At 41.7% G+C, this 16,336-nt stretch overlaps 1 protein-coding gene across 2 annotated transcripts in view; it reads left to right on the top strand.

Annotated features, from left to right (window-relative positions):
- The first annotated feature begins 4,662 nt into the window (after positions 1-4,662).
- The window catches only part of kdr (kinase insert domain receptor (a type III receptor tyrosine kinase)), a 98,733-nt gene continuing 87,059 nt past the window's right edge, over positions 4,663-16,336 (top strand). Inside the window, exons 1-3 of one of the 2 annotated variants that reach the window (XM_072496781.1) lie at positions 4,663-4,681; positions 12,127-12,208; positions 13,777-13,982. In XM_072496781.1, coding sequence (XP_072352882.1) covers positions 13,823-13,982 — 160 coding nt within the window. In that variant the 5' untranslated portion in view covers positions 4,663-4,681; positions 12,127-12,208; positions 13,777-13,822. Of the gene's footprint in view, positions 4,682-5,340; positions 5,705-12,126; positions 12,209-13,776; positions 13,983-16,336 lie in introns of those variants that run through there. The other variant, XM_072496780.1, reaches the window with a different exon arrangement.

Raw genomic sequence — 16,336 nt, 5'->3', positions numbered from 1 at the left:
AAGCATTCGGCTTTCAGAACCCGACCCTTCACCCAATGCACATTCCTATTTTCACATCAATGTAATTCGGCAAACTTTCCCACCCCACTTCCATTGGAGTGCATCACTTTCAGGAATCATCTGTGCGGAAATTTCAGCCACATAGCCAGAAGTCATGTGACTAACTGAGCCTCTCAACACGACACCATAGTCAAAATCAGGCATTGTCAAACTCAGGGGCGCGACCCGCGGATGGTCACGGGCGGGTGAAGAGAGGGTCGCGGAGCCGTCCGTCGCGGCGCTCCCAATCGCGTAAATCTGCGTGCAACAGCCGCAGCAGCCGGCTGTAATAACGCCTGCTGCAAGCGGCCTTCAAAATGGCCGCGAACATGTAAAAAAAATTTGGCCGCATTGCGCATGCGTGCCCGATCATCGGCACGCACACGGAAAACTATGCGCATGTGCGCCGATGATCGGGCACGCAGACTCAGTGCGGCCGCTTTTTTTTAAACGGCCGCAGCTTTTTGTTTTACAAGTTCGGGCCGGTTTTATTCATTTATTTTATTCATTTTATTTTATTCTTTACAAGTTCGGGTGGATTTTATTTGATAAAATTTTACAGGACAAAAATGCAGAACTTTGGACAGATGGAGACTCCATACTTTCCGACACTGGAAGGTTTCACCTTCACCCAACAGGTTCCATTGGAGGAGCGTGTACGAGGGCCAAAGGGACCCAAAACCATTTCCTCCATTTTTGTCAGCAGCAAACAAGGTAAGAGAAAATGGTGGGTCGCGCAGGTCGGCCAGCGTAATCGCGAAGGTTGGCCGGTTGGTAAAAATGGGTCCACGGAAAAAAAGTTTGAAGAACACTGGTCTAAATGGACAGAATTCTTTATTCCTGAAGTGTTTTGTTATGTCCTATTACTTGAGGTAAGGCCAACTTGTAAGGTTGGCTCCTCAGTCATCCAAACAATCCCCTTCTGACGTCACTAATAGCACCTTTGTGAGAGGCATGGGCAGAAGCAGGACTCGTACACCACACAATTACCATAGAGGAATCCAGCACTTTCGGGTGACCTCCCCCATCATTATTGGATGCTGTGTATGCTGCTTAATGTGGTAATGCAAACAAGCACAAGCATTAAGGTCCACCCCACACTCAAGACCAGAGTGAAATAGAAACTTCGACCAACAGAATATCAATGTAGGAACCCTCATTCAGTTAGAGATTCAAAAAAGACACATTATGTTGATGTTTTAAATTAGCCATTTAAATTGTACCCAGTAGAGCTCAGGACAGGCCTGAAGTGCATATTGACATGTCAGGACCATGCTGCGTATGATTTTCCGAAGGAAAAATAAATTAATGGACAGAAGATCGTGTGGAGCCTGATCGAATTTGCAATATGCATTTTCACCAAGCAAGGCTCGCTGTCAAAGTCAGAGAAGGAGCCCTTATTACTCACCCTAGTGAGATTAGGCAGGCACTTAAATCAGCTCCTGGACTGTGTACTGTGAGATCTCTTGTAATACTGCCACCTTGGCCTTCACGTGAACTAAAAGTTTATTTTTTTTAATGTTGATAAGAACCAGGCAAGAATGAGTCGGGTACAGGGACGATATAAAGCGCGCCTCGTGCTTATCTAACAGAGCGCCAGAAACCCAACCAGTTCTTTTCTAAACTCGAAATCGTGACAGAAACTGGTCAGACGTGACTGCAGGAGATCATCTGCAAGGCGAAAAAAACATTCCTTCCAGCAGGAAGTCTTCTCCTATTGTGGAAAAAAAGCACTTAAGGGAATGCAGTCGTTTTCCGCGGTGTGCTATAATAACTTGTTTTATCTCATGTGAAACAGTTAGATCTAGTGTAAACCATAGCTGAACATATAAACCTCTCAGTCACAGACTGTCCGCTCTGAAGAATACTTTTGTTGACAAGTTGCAAGCAGCAAGGTGCGACTTGACAAACGGGTCTGTGAGGGAATCTGGGGATTATTAGTTTCTATGATATTTGATAATTGCAGGAATTGATTGGATCTTAATTCCATAAAAATGTCTTTCCTGGGCAAATCATGGCACGGATTGTTTTATATCATCCAAGGCACATTGGTGGAAATGTAACTGTCTGAGTTCAGTTAGTGTCCTGGGGTTTGTGTTGCTTTGAGTGACAGAGACCTACCTCTCAGGACGCGATAAGGACAGGCAGCGTCTTTACGAGCATTCATCTTTAGTGTTTGCCCACATCAACTCGGATCAGCTTCCGTTCAATTACTTGCCGGAGTGTTGTACAGATAAGCACAGCACAAATACTGCAGCAGCCGAGCCACTTCTCCGGTTTCAAAGGTAACGAGCAATGTGTATTGTGTGATGGTCCTGAAAATAAAAGCACTGCTCCAATGGTCACCCCACGGCCTTCAACCCCAACTCACACAATGTTGACAACTTGCTGAATGAAGCATAGTCGGTGCGGTGAGCACCCAGCCGCAGCAGTCTGACCACACCAAGGAGATGGTCAAGGCAGCCACCGTGTAACTGAAAATTCTGCCAATCAGCCAAGTTTTGGTTTAGGGGCTGGTTTAGCACAGGGCTAAATCGCTGGCTTTTAAAGCAGACCCAGGCAGGCCAGCAGCACGGTTCAATTCCTGTACCAGCCTCCCCGAACAGGCGCCGGAATGTGGCGACTAGGGGCTTTTCACAGTAATTTCATTGAAGCCTACTTGTGACAATAAGCGATTTTCATTCATTTCTTTTCAAGTTGGCAGGAGGGTAGCTGGGGGTCAGAGTTAACTTTTCAGGTAGCTCATCGTCTCCCGAAAGGTCACCGACCTGATAGCTCTGAGTAGGGATGACAATTGGCAACGTTTACTTTCTCCTGAGATTGTTATGTATTTGGGTAGAGTTTAATGTCCTCTGCATTTGTCATTCCCTGATTGTGGCTCCGGTTTTTTTCCCATGTGACTTTCTTTCCACGCTCCGCTCCTGAAGATGCTGATTGGTGCTGAGTCTGAACTCCACAGGGACCGTACCCATGTGATTCATTTCCATGTGTATTCGAGGGCAGTGAGAGTGAGTGGGTCCCAGGGAAAAACATGGCCAATTTAATTCTGACATCCCCATAGACATATCACAGTTCGAGCGCCTTTGCAGATTTGTGGTCTCCAGTATCACAGAGATCCAAAAAAAATATTGTTGTTGTCGATTTGAATGGAAAATGTGCTCTTACCCAATGTGCCGCCTTCCAATGACTGTAAGCGGTATCAGGTAAAGCGCTTGTGATAAGGCCTCGTGGATGCTAAGCATTGTCTGTAACAGCGGGCTGCCTTTTAAACAGAGGTAACAGACATATGCATGGAAGTGTTTGGCTGGGAAGGAATTGAGTCACTTATTTGGGTATCAGCCAAAGCGAAAAGGTGTACAAAACTGCAAATGTTTCAGATAATCTGACATCCAGGCAGCAGTGTGCGCTTCAGGGCTGAAGAAAGGCAGTATCTTCACCCATCGGCATGACTCAGACAGACCAGGAGGCTGGTAATGTCAGTCACATTGCTGACAACTCAAAAAACTGTTTCTCACAGTTTCTGTTTGTGTCCATTCCTGACAAAGTACCTGGTCCCAAACCCAACCCAACAAGCTGCCTGGTTTCAACCTTCCAAGGAAAGAGTGGTCCTGCCATAACAGGTCCAGGGCCGGCCAGGGCCCCTGCTTAACAACCTCATGATGGGACATTAGTGCCAGCCCCCCATGTGCCTGTGGAGAGAGTAAACATTACAGAAGGATATCCAATCCACAGACCCAGTGGAGGCCTATCCGCACTCAACACAGTAGGATTGGGACAAACTGCTTGGCTTAGGGACCATGCATTCGCTCAATAAATACAATATTCATCAATGCGAGGGATACCACTGGCATGGGCCAGACTGATGGTGGTGGAGCTGCTCTGCCAAATCACCCCGGTATTAATGGGAGCGCTGGCAGGTCACTGAGTTGCTCCAATATGGAGGCCTTGCTCTACCACACCAATTTTCTTTCCCACCAATTACACCGACTGGGGCTGTCAGTTAGTGCAGACTGGTGCCAAAATGTGATCCATTCATTACATCTGAAATGATGCCCTTGCCTGTCTCATAGTGGAGTCATTACAGTCACCGCATTGGACTCACGGGTCAAAGAGCAAGGAGCGAGGAGAGAAACGTCAATGTGTACTTGGCCGTGAACTTCCGATTGGAATTCCAATGGGTGCCGATATAAAGGTAAGGCAGGAAGGGAACAAGTTACCGACATTACAACGTTTTGGGAAAGTATGACGGGAAAGCATCAATGAGTCACAGGCATTCGTGTTTGTACATACAAAATAAAACACTGGTTATGGTCGACATCACATCGGAAAAGTGCTGCCTGGATTTGGCAGATGTACTGAACTGGAATTAAATGCGTGTAGTCTATTGTATTTGCTTGCTGGTCCTTGTGTTCATTCAGGGAAAGGTGTCTCTGTTGGTGGATAAGGCACTCGCATTGTATGTCAGGATTAGTGATTCATTATCAGATGTAACGCTGAGCGAAGGTCCCTCTCTGCCTTCCCAAAGTTAAAATAAACTCCAAAAAGTGCTGTTGCTTCACATCCTCGCCCTAGGAACCGGATCGAGACTGCTCAAATTGATTCCACACAGGATCATTACACACTGTTCAAGAAAGAGACACAGGTAATGCACGGGGCATGCGATTGACTGGAGCTCATTGCTGAACTTAATAGGAAGAGACCTGGCGCCGCATTTCATTGGGAGCGTTCAGGAAGCTGTGTGTGTTTGTGCAAATTAAACCATTAATCAAAATCGCTGGGCAGTAATATCAAGATCATTTCTCTTTTAATTTTCGTTGCCTGATTCCTGACAAATAATTGGAGATAGTAATAACTCCAGACAAAAGGTCCTTGCATTGTGTACAATTAATTTTGCTTATTTTTAGGTATTTGTATATTTGGCTGGAGCAACACAACTTTTCATTTCTTAATGACATTAAAGGGCCGCCCTAATTGCAGCATTAAGAAAGATTTGCATTCGCATTTTAGAGCAGTTAGGTTTAAATATAACCTTATTTTAACGTTGTGTGCGAATTATGTCTATACTTATTTCAACATGCGTTTTTAATGCGAGACTTTTTTACGGGTGATCTTACATCCACCTTTTACTATTTCGCAGTCAACTTTGTGCTAACCTTCCTTTCGAGGTTGTTTGGAGCCTTTCCCCCCTTTTTTAAGGATGAACTCCGCCCTCAGGTCATGTGACGGGTGGATCAACTTGCCTGGTTTGGAACCTCCTCCTGTATATAATCAGCAAGTTGCCATGTCCACTTGACACTTATCCAACTGAACCCAAAGTGCAACATCTTCCCTTTCAGCGTCTGCCGAGATTCCAAGAGCAGTAGCTACCGGATTATCGCTTTAGCGACCGACCTTTGCCGAATACCTTTGCCGAATTCCTTTGCCTCTCCAACGAATGAAAGGTGACTTTAATATGTTCCGCGATCCGATCGACAGTAAGAGAATAAGACTGTGAGGCTGGAGCGCATCCAACACTTACTGAGGAAACAGGCCCTCTTGGAGCAGCGGCTACTGGGATAATCCATTGGAGGTCGGGACAATCTGGAGCCCCGGGCTTCCCTTGGTGACATGTGGAAAATTTTCGTGCTGTTGATGTGGCTGCGGATGGGATTCTCTATTGCAAAGGGTGAGGGCTATTTGCATGCTAACATAGCAATGTTGTTGTGTAATATTTAATGGCACCAAATTCAAACCTATGAATTCAATGCACAATTGCAGCTGTAGGGAACCCACACATCTGCAAACGGTAATACGAAGCCGGGTTAGTTTTGCACGTTCGTGAACACATTATTCAATCGAGTTTTATCGTGCTGCAGAGTTTAACCCCTTAACCCCACGGTTTAATTTCGTTTGAGACTAAACCCCGAGTATAAGGTGTACAGATTGATCGGCGAGTATAAAATGTGGAGTGTTGAGGTTATACGAACTGGTTGTGTGAAACATCTGCTGGATCCAGATGCGGAGGGTTCGATCAGCTACTTTGCAAACCCCACTGAGCTAACATTCGCCCTAACAGGTCGCAAGCAGACAGAGTCCATCTAGAGGAATTCTAACGATAGTTCCAAAAAGCTGAGGATTTAAAACACAATTTTGTAATCAGCTTCAACTTAAAATACAGTTGGATACAGGGCCACTGGCTGCACAATCTTCCTCAGCAACCTGCTGACGGGCAGAAGGGTTGGAGAAAGTGGAGCAGGGATTCGGTAGTTTTTGGCGATAAACAATAAATGTCAATTCTTCTGTGAGACTGGGGATCTATAGCCAGTGCATAGTAATCAACCCACGTCGGACTTAGGAGCAGGAGGAGGCCATGCGGCCCCTCGAGCCTGCTACACCATTGAATAAGACGATGGCTAATCTGGCTGTGGTCTCAGCTCCATTTTCCTGTCTGCTCCCGCCCCCCATAACCTCGTCTATCAAAACTCTGTCTAACTCGGCCTTGAGTAAATTCAATGATGCAGTCTCTCTGAGGAAGAGAGTTCCACAGGCGCGTGATGGAGATTCAACGAGATCAGTTTGGGGAAAACTAGGAACCAGCGCTGTAACTGGAATCAGCCCAATGGCTGGGTGCGACCCCCGCTTCCCTCAGTAGCCCAGCTTGAACTCTGGAATAGATAGCGAGTATCTGATGTGAGAGATGCTCCGAGCGGCAGGAAGGGTGATGGAGATTTCAGTTCGCCCAGAAGGTATGGAATGCACAACTGATGCCTCGACGCCCGTCTATTCGTACCCAGCAGCCTGGGAAGTTGGTGCAAACCTCAGCTGCCCATTGAGAATCTGCTCCAGGATCTGAGGAGGGGGGATTTGAGGTCACATTTAGTGCTCACACTTCACTCCAGGACCTTTAGAAACGGCCAGCCAAACAACCAATCTGGATCAGACAGGAAGAAGAAAGCATACAGGAGCTGTGCAAATGAGTCCGAGTCACCATCCCCACCTAAACACAAGTCAGGAACAAATCCACTATTTGTGATCCCCTAAAAAGACACACTTTGTTCAAAATAAACCTATCTGCTCTCGTTCTCTCTATATATGTATAAAGTAGTTCCCATTTAAAAAAAAACTTTACTAATACATTTCGATTTTATCGCGTGGATTCGGCATCTCTCGATTTAATTAATGGTTCATGTAGTTCGGCCTCCGGAGGAACAGAAACCCGAACAAAATAATCTGATTAAAACCGCCAGTTTTCCCACGAATTCATAGAAAAGGAAATTGGAAAAGACCCAGGGGCCAGAGAGGCTTTGAAACTCTCGGGGCTGTTCTTCACTTTTACAAGGTTTTTAATCACCGCAGTTCCCCAGTAACTGATTAAAGGTGAGCTGGTGAATAATGGGGGGGGGGGGGGGGGGGGCGGCAAGGGAATCGCTGAAGTCTGCTGTCAACAAGGATTGTTTCGCTGAAGTAGCTCCTGACAGACGGGCAGGAGATGTGGGAGTTGTTACTGATCAGAGGAAATCTGTTACACAATAAGTGCAAGTACCCGAGAACAGGCAATGGTCTTTCGCATGAGGTGAATCTGTACCCATTTTGAACTGAACTTAATTCCGGATTTGGACCCAGAACTGTGTGTTTCTTCCGCACTCCTCTGAGATAGAGAGACATGTCTTCTGTTGCAATATATTGGACATTCACATTTAATAAACCGCCAGAATGCTTAATTGTCATAATGGTGATGCTAGCTGGACATAAGTAAGTTCTATAAAGATTGCAGTATATGAAAGCATTTTATACGGGTTTAAGAACTGCACTATGTCCAAAACACTTCGTAATGGGTCAATTATTCAAGACTTCATTCATTATTTTACTGATCACACAATTTAAGGAAAATATGTTTAGAAATAACTTTGAAATTCATCAAACGGTAAGATCATCTGCTGTTTTCCCGATTCATTTCAATGTTTCACATCCTTTGTCAGTCCTTGAAGTTGGACAACATCGGAAAATCGGAACTGTGCCCATAGTTTGTAAGGTTTCAATCAATCAACTAATGCTTGACCATTTGCCCTTCATCCTATTATGATGGAGATTGCAGAACAACACACTGTGATTTGAAGGGACAGTGTTCTCTTTAACAACCAATATTTCAGAAATACTGCACTCCAAAATAAAGTACTCTGGATATCCCATCAGCATTGTTAAAGTGCTCACCTCGTTGTTCAAATATTTTATTTTGAATGCTTTGTTTCTGTGAATCAAATGACAGTCACTGCACTTTGCTTGTCTTCCTTGAGACAGCTAAGAGTCGAAATTAACAACATTATGCATTTTTCATTTTCTTAAAATATTTTGTTGACCAGTGGAATGTTTATTGTACCACCCAAGATCACAAGATACTTATTGAGGGAGAAAGCCAATAGACCCATCCTAATTCATCTACACAGTACAATATGATTCTCAGCTTTTTGGCTAAAATCGTGTGTGACCAGCTCTAAAGCCTGTTCTTGTCAGCTTGGATCTAGTATGTCTCTTTTGTGGGGACCATGAATTGGATTCAATTTGAATTTGAATTGGTTTTTGGAGCAAGCAAGGAGATGGATTGGGGTTTTTTCCCTTCCACACTGCACATTGGCTTTGTAATTGTGAGAAAGGAATACATTTTTTAAAAAATGACACTCCTCCACAAACCGAATCATAGAATCACGAACCTTAGATGATTCCGGGGCCTTTGCCTCCACAATGCTCACAGCAGGCCTTTGCAACTAATTAGCTCAAGTATATTAGAGTACATGTCAAAGAGTTCAAATGCAGCAATGTATATAACACACACCACACATATTCAATAGCTTTCTGGTCTTTGTCATTTTTCAGTTTTTCATTAAAATTCAAAATTTTCATGAAAAACCTGGGAGGGGCTGTTTAGCACAGGGCTAAATCGCTGGCTTTGAAAGCAGACCAAGGCAAGCCAGCAGCACGGTTCAATTCCCATACCAGCCTCCCCGAACAGGCGCCGGAATGTGGCGACTAGGGGCTTTTCACAGTAACTTCATTTGAAGCCTACTTGTGACAATAAGCGATTTTCATTTCATTTCAAATGCCAAGTTGGACGTCCTATTGTAATTTGTCAAAATCTACACTATAGGAATGATAGCATAAGTCTAACCTACAGCTAAAGAATGTCAAACATGAAACTGAAATGCTCTGTATTAATTACAATTTTGAGAATCAACATTTTTACTAATGAACCTAATAATGTGATGCCAGGTAGCTATTGTTCCTAAATGCATGAAGTGGAGTTTAGCCATACTATCAGCCTTTGAGGCAGATAGACCTTCTCTGCATGTTGTATATACCATAAGAGTAAGGCAATGCCCCACTGAGGGCCAGCATACTGGTACACTGCTAGTTATTGCTACTTTAGAAAATATTTAAGGGCCTTGCTCAATGCCATAGTTCCTGAGCAGCACTGCTGAATCTCAGAACCCATAGGAAATAGATACCTTGTGAATGGCTCTTCAGCTATGTTGGCTCTGATTCTTTAAATTTGTTGAGTAGGCAGTTGCAAAATCTTGACATAGCAATTTTCTTATTTATCCATGGAATTTGCCACTATTTTTTTAAAAAGTTGGATTTTGTTTGTCATCAGGTAGCCAAAGGACTATAACTGAGCACAGCCTAGTTAAGGACTTGGATATTCTATTTCTCAACCTCTGTTAGTTCCAAAAGGGGAAAGAAAGGATCAGAGGAAGAAAGTATTCTAGGTTGACCTTGCTGTTGTGAACGATTGAAATTTGGTGGCCCTTGCACAACCTCAACATTCTAAGGAATAGGAGAAGAAATTAAGAAGTCCCCTCAATCATTAGCAGGCATCGTTTAATATATCTTGTGTTCAGTGATTGTTCCTTGGCTGCATCAAATGGCAATACCTCATTGGTTACACGGAAATAGCAGTAGCTAGCGCAGTGCAAAAAATATGCCTGGCCTAAGTGGGGGAATGTGCCATGGACTATTGCTCAGTGATGTGTCACCAGACGTACAATAACAACCTTTAAGAGTCATTGCTGCTCCAATGCTGCTCTTGCTTATGTATTTGCTTTGTATGGCCCCTTGTTCCGCACTGTAACCAATCACTGTTTGTCGATGTACCATTTGTCAATGTACTCTGTTGATTATTCTTTTATTGTCTACTATGTACGTACTGTGTACGTTCCCTTGGCCGTAGAAAAATACTTTTCACTCTACTTCGCTACATATGACATTAAATCAATCAAATCAAATAATGTAGAATTAAGCAAAGCATAAACATGTTTATCTTGGCAACATTTCAGAGAGTGGCAATGTTCATTCCTCACCTGTTGCGAGCATCTGGCCACAATTGAGATACATTTACACTTTGTGCTACCGCCATCCACCTATTCTCATGCTAGACTTCAGAGAAGATTTCCCCTGCTCTGGAAAGTATTGCCCTTACTCTTCAGCACCTCGTGCAACTGGACCTCGAAAGGCCCATTCTGTTCATCATCATAGGCCTGATTAAGCCATTTCTATCTTTTAGTAGCAGTACAGTTTTAAGATTAGTTTGAAAGAGTTCTGGACAACATTTAATGTACCTCTGTGCTTCATGTGCTGTGTCTTAACAGCAGCATAATATTATCTAAAGGAGCTGACCTCACATTGGCATGTAAGCTCAGCTATTAGAATTAAATGTGCAGGCAGCACATCACTCCCATCACCACAGTACTGTGACTGTGTGAATGAAGAATCCTCTAGCTGCAACATTTTGTCAATATATCATTCAAGGAGTTAAATGGTTTGAAAAAGTATATATTTTTTAACAGGCCAGACTCCTTTTGCAGCCAAAACTAGCATTACATAAATATGGCTCCTGTATCACCATGCTGGCTCCTGAATTAAGTTTATCATAGATCATTGATCATAGAATTTAGAGTGCAGAAGGAGGCCATTTGGCCCATCGAGTCTGCACTGGCTCTTGGAAGAGCACCCCACTTAAGCCCACACCTCCACCCTATCCCTGTAACCCAGCAACCCCATCTAACCTAAGGGCAATTTATCATGTCCAATCTACCTAACTGCACATCTTTGGACTGTGGGAGGAAACCGGAGCACCCGGAGGAAACCCACGCAGACAGGGGGAGAACGTGCAGACTCTGCACAGACAGTGACCCAAGCGGGAATCAAACCTGGGACCCTGGTGCAGTGAAGCCATAGTGCTAACCACTATGCTACCATGCAGCCCTATCATGCAATCAACCCTCCTCTGGTATGCTGGTAATTAGGGCACCATATTTTCCATTAATCAAATTAATAATTTGCTTCATTTGTTTTAACAGAGATATTACATATATGCTTAACTCTTGGTAGAGGCTTTATTCATTGAAGCTAGAGCCAAAACTATGTTTACATTTTTTTAAAGTGCATGCAGATTAATATGAGATTTGTGGCTAACATAGTGTATGCAATATAAATGCACACTATTTACTATTGAAGAATGTTCAGATAGAAAAGTTTATCATAACTTAATGCAAAAAATGTACTGTGATTTATTAAAACAATAACAAAGTAATCAGTTACTTTTCAGGTAAATATTGGACCTCGACTTTTGCACCTTCATTGTTCTATCACAACCTCCAATCTTCGTCTGAGCCCTCAAATATTGCAAGTACAGGAAAATACATATTTGAAAGTATAGTTTTGCAAAGTTCCTCAGGGGAAACAGTGCTTGGTCCGTCCCAAGAAGAATTTCCTTCCTATCTTCCTACAACAGCAGTTACATATTTTCTAGTCTTTCCTGACTACACCCTCGTGTACTATGCATAATGCGATGTCGATTGATGGCTGATACATGTACGGGTTTCCATTCAATAACACTCATAAAAAACAGTGAGGTGGCAAATAAGTGTTGCAAAACAAGGACAACTTGTTTTGCCACAAATCTGCTCTCATAAAACGTGTGTGAGCATTTGGATTTTTCAACCATCAAACTCACTTCAGCATTTCTATAAAAAGTCAACTAACATGCATGAGTGTATTCACTCCATTTTTTACAAATATTTCTCATAACAATTAATCAGATGTTTTTATTTGCAGGTTCCGGCTCATCCCCATACCTTAGCATCCCAAATGAGGAACATGTAATTAATGCTAATGAAACTTTAATAATTACTTGCAGGTAAGAGAAGGTTCTGCATTTTACCTGACATATTGTCACATATGTATCAAATAAAGTCATTATACATTCCATAACCTTGCACTTAATTTGTATATGTGTGTATATATGCCTTTATGTAAATAATAATAATATTTTATTGTCACAAGCCTGTAGTTACTGTGAAAAGCCCCTAGTCGCCACATTCCGGCGCCTGTTCGGGTAAGCTGGTACGGGAATTGAACCCGCGTTGCTGGCCTTGTTCTGCATTACAAACCAGCTGTCTAGCCCACTGAGCTATTGTGGTGACTATGTACATGTTGCTGTGCATTTATTCAATCCATCTGTCCAGCTATGTATTCTATTTATCTATTCAATCTATCTATCTAATTATCATTATGTATAGCATCTATAACCCAGAATTGCTACAGGCAACATCAGTGAACATACAGTTAATGTAGTTGTAAGATTCTATTAGCCTTGTATAAATGAAGATAATTCAAGGTAAAGAAGTTAGCACTTGTGTTACTGCACTGTTCATAAGTCGCAGTGTGAGCATCAGACAGACAGCTATCCACCATTTAAAGTTTTTCTACATTAAAATATACTGATTAGCTATACCTTTTAAAGAAAGAGCAAGCTTATAAAGTTTGCTATTGAAAGTTTACAATCACCTCTAATCATCTTTTGAAGCAGTCAAATAGAAAAATATGATATTATCATTTACAGTTCATGTTGCATCTCTGTTAACAAGGGTGGCGTGTGGACAACACTTTGTGAGTTCATTTCATTTCTCCTGTGAACTCTCACTAACAAATTTACAAAATATCTCAAAATGTATGTTTAATTTTGGCATTGAATCTGACACATTTTTTTTTAGAAACTGTTGAAATGTTTTCATTTCCTGCATAAAATCATTACTATCATTGGATTGATTAAAATGTTTCAAAATATCAGTTGATTTGGCAAATTTTTTCCCTAGCTTTCCCCTTCATTCTGCCTGCTTCTAATTCATTTCACTAAGCCGAATATCCCACTATATGTTGATATATCTAAAACAAAGAGATATCAGGAGCAGAATTCATTCCGAAGGCTCTTTACCAGGGAGATCCATTGGTTGTAGCATTACTCCATGAAGGCAAAACAGTCTTTTAGCACGTCATGTTCTCGAGCTGTTTTTCTTTGCAATTTTCATTTTAACCAGTAGTTAAATTGCAACAAATTATGTTGCAACCGTCTTTAATTTTTTAATGATGAGACTTAAACATTGATGAAATAATCTCACTGTGTACCACTGTGACCTATTATATTCTACATAATTACGAATTATTTCTAATTTAAATGATAATTGCAATCCTTCTGGAGAACCACAATCGATGAATTATAATAACATGTAATTTGTATCCTGGTCTTTATTCCTTTTTGGAAACAGAATAGGGGGGAAATGAAGTTGTAAGTTTAATACTGCATCTTTCCATTTTGTTAAATGAGACGTTATCGTTATTGTGGTTAAGCAAAAAACGAAAAAAAATAACTTTATGCAGCTCTGCATTTCTAATTGAGAGCATGTTGCTTCTGAATGTTTGCTGTAGCGGAAGTGAGCCGTTGGAATGGTCATGGCCCAAAAATCACAGTAGCATGGAGCATAGGATATCATTGAGTGACTGCACCAACGGGACCGCTTTTTGCAAAACTCTTATTCTGACAAGAACCACTGCAAATGATACGGGAACATACCGGTGTTTCCACAAGCACTCTACAGTGCAAAAAGCTGCAAGTATCTATGTCTTTGTTCAGGGTAAGATAATATTTCTTTTAAAAAGTCGTGATGGGACCCTGGAAAGAAAGTTGTTGTGGCAGTTCCTATAAGCAGCAAACATTTCCACTTCCATCTCGACTAGTAGTCACTTCTTCTATGTTTAGTATCTAAATATTCCAACAAAATCATTTTAAAAGGTAACTAATGAAGGCAAAAATTACTATCAATTTATTTTAACTGATTATAAGAAATAGCACAAGTGCGAGTAGCAGTAATAGCAAATGAATTCAAAGCTAGCGTATGGAAATAAATACAAACAGAGTTCATTTTCAATTGGTAACATTTTCTCCAGTAGGTAACATTTCAATTTAAACTTGTATTTCCTGCAGCATGTGGATTTGTTCTGTTTTACTCTTTGATCTCAGGGCAATGCCTATTTTGTGGGAACAGATACAGATTCTTATCAGATGCAATACAAATGATCACCTTTGCTTCGACTCGAGTAGCGTACCCACAATAAAGCCCACCACATGCTGGGGTTAACCTCCATAGGGTTCCTGTTCTCCGACTTCCAAAGCAATGTGGTTAATTGCAGTTTGCCTGCAGCACTTCCTCCTGTCTTACCGATCAGACAGAGCTATAATGAGAAAACAGACCAATTTCCTGATTAGTGTCCTTGACACCCTGTATTTTATGTCTGTCATACCATTATACTGTAGTCAATTGTGAATCAGCCTCAAACAGTGAGTTTTACAATTTTAAAAATGCAATATTCCTAGAACTATAATGCTTAACAAAATTACACTTTTTGAAGAATACCTTATAAATGTAATATGAAAGATGCCTTGTGCTCTATTTAAAGTTATTTGGCCAGCAGATCTTATGCTGATGCAACTCAAATATTTTGTAAGAGAGCTTATTTTAAGATGCAGCATGCAACAAATCCACCAGTGTCATGTAAATAAGGAAAGCATCTGTAATGAAAAACATTGGTTTTGGCATATGTTGGCATTCTTTTAGCTTATACTTTAGAACATGCCCAATTGCTCCATTAAATATCGCTGGTGAGATGCTGAAGAGGTTGTTTGGCTAACATCGCATTTTTGAGCAATTTCTAAGTGTGGGCAAGCTTTAGAATCTTTGGTGCCTCACTGTTTAGAGAAGTTGCAATGAAATATATTGATTGATTCACAATTGGTAATGCGGCTATAGGTGCTCAAAAGGTTCCCTCAGAGACTTCTTGTATGTCTATCTTGCAGCAAACTTTATTAATTGACTGGTAATACAGACAGTCCCTTACAAAGCTTTGGGAACTTTTTACCCTAATATTGACATTTTTTGTACATTTCAAGTTTATTTTGAATGTGTATCGAAATTAGAAAGAGACAGGTAAACATTTGTCAAATGTGAATGACAAATTGCCTCATTGTTCTCACTGAATTTTAGATGTGGCACAATTAACTTGCAATTATCTGAAGGTTACTTCACGTGGAAATTGTTTTAATAAAACTCCAACCGAGAGGGAAATGTAAATCAAAAGATTTATGTCCGATCCCTAAGAATTTCTTCTGCCTCCCACCTTAATCCTGGCGAGGCAGGCAGATCCCATTATAAAACAGCATCAACCTGGTTGCTTAGCAACCTCCATTTATGGGATTTTCCAAAAAGCCTTGTAAGGTACCGAATCATTTCCCACACCATCCAAGGTGAGCGATATCAGAAGGGTCCCCTCTGGGTTATTAGGCATTGTATGGGAGGGTAGAGGCCTCTTTAACATAGAAGTTTGTGTTTTCCTGACACCATGGTGGACAGGAGACAGATTTTCTGGCTGAATGGGGCAAATATTGTTGTAATGACTGTGTGTGTTCCTTGGCTCAATACAAAATAAGTGGGCTCCCATTGACTCTGCATGGTATGCTATACCTGCACATTTGTGGGTGTTTAAACCTATTTTCTTTTTCAATACTCCTGAAGTTATGCAAAATCTTTGAAGGAGAAAATAGGGATTTTCTGAGTGCTGGATCTTTCATCCAAAGTGACCAGTACTACTCCCTTTCATTCAACCCATGCACACTTTGCAAGGCCAGAATTACTGATTTTTCCTTTCCAAGATGAGCTGAACCAATATGTTGAAAAACTCTTGAGATAACAGTCTGGAAAATGACAAAATTGCTCCTTAAGCTGGTAAACCTATGAAGGCTGGCATGCAATCTAAATCTTAAGGATGGGAATCCAGTTGTCTACAAGTACACCAATCAAAGAAGCATACACATTGCGCGTTACCATTTAGTCTTGGTTTCATCAAGACAGATGGACCTCTACTCTTAAGCCCAACCAGGAACTATAGGCATTGACCTAGATTTCTCGGCCCCCTCATGGCTAGTTTTCCAGTG

The sequence above is a fragment of the Scyliorhinus torazame genome, chromosome 3 (assembly GCF_047496885.1).
Source record: "Scyliorhinus torazame isolate Kashiwa2021f chromosome 3, sScyTor2.1, whole genome shotgun sequence".
Taxonomy (NCBI): domain Eukaryota; kingdom Metazoa; phylum Chordata; class Chondrichthyes; order Carcharhiniformes; family Scyliorhinidae; genus Scyliorhinus; species Scyliorhinus torazame.
This window is presented reverse-complemented; position numbering and strand designations above follow the sequence as displayed.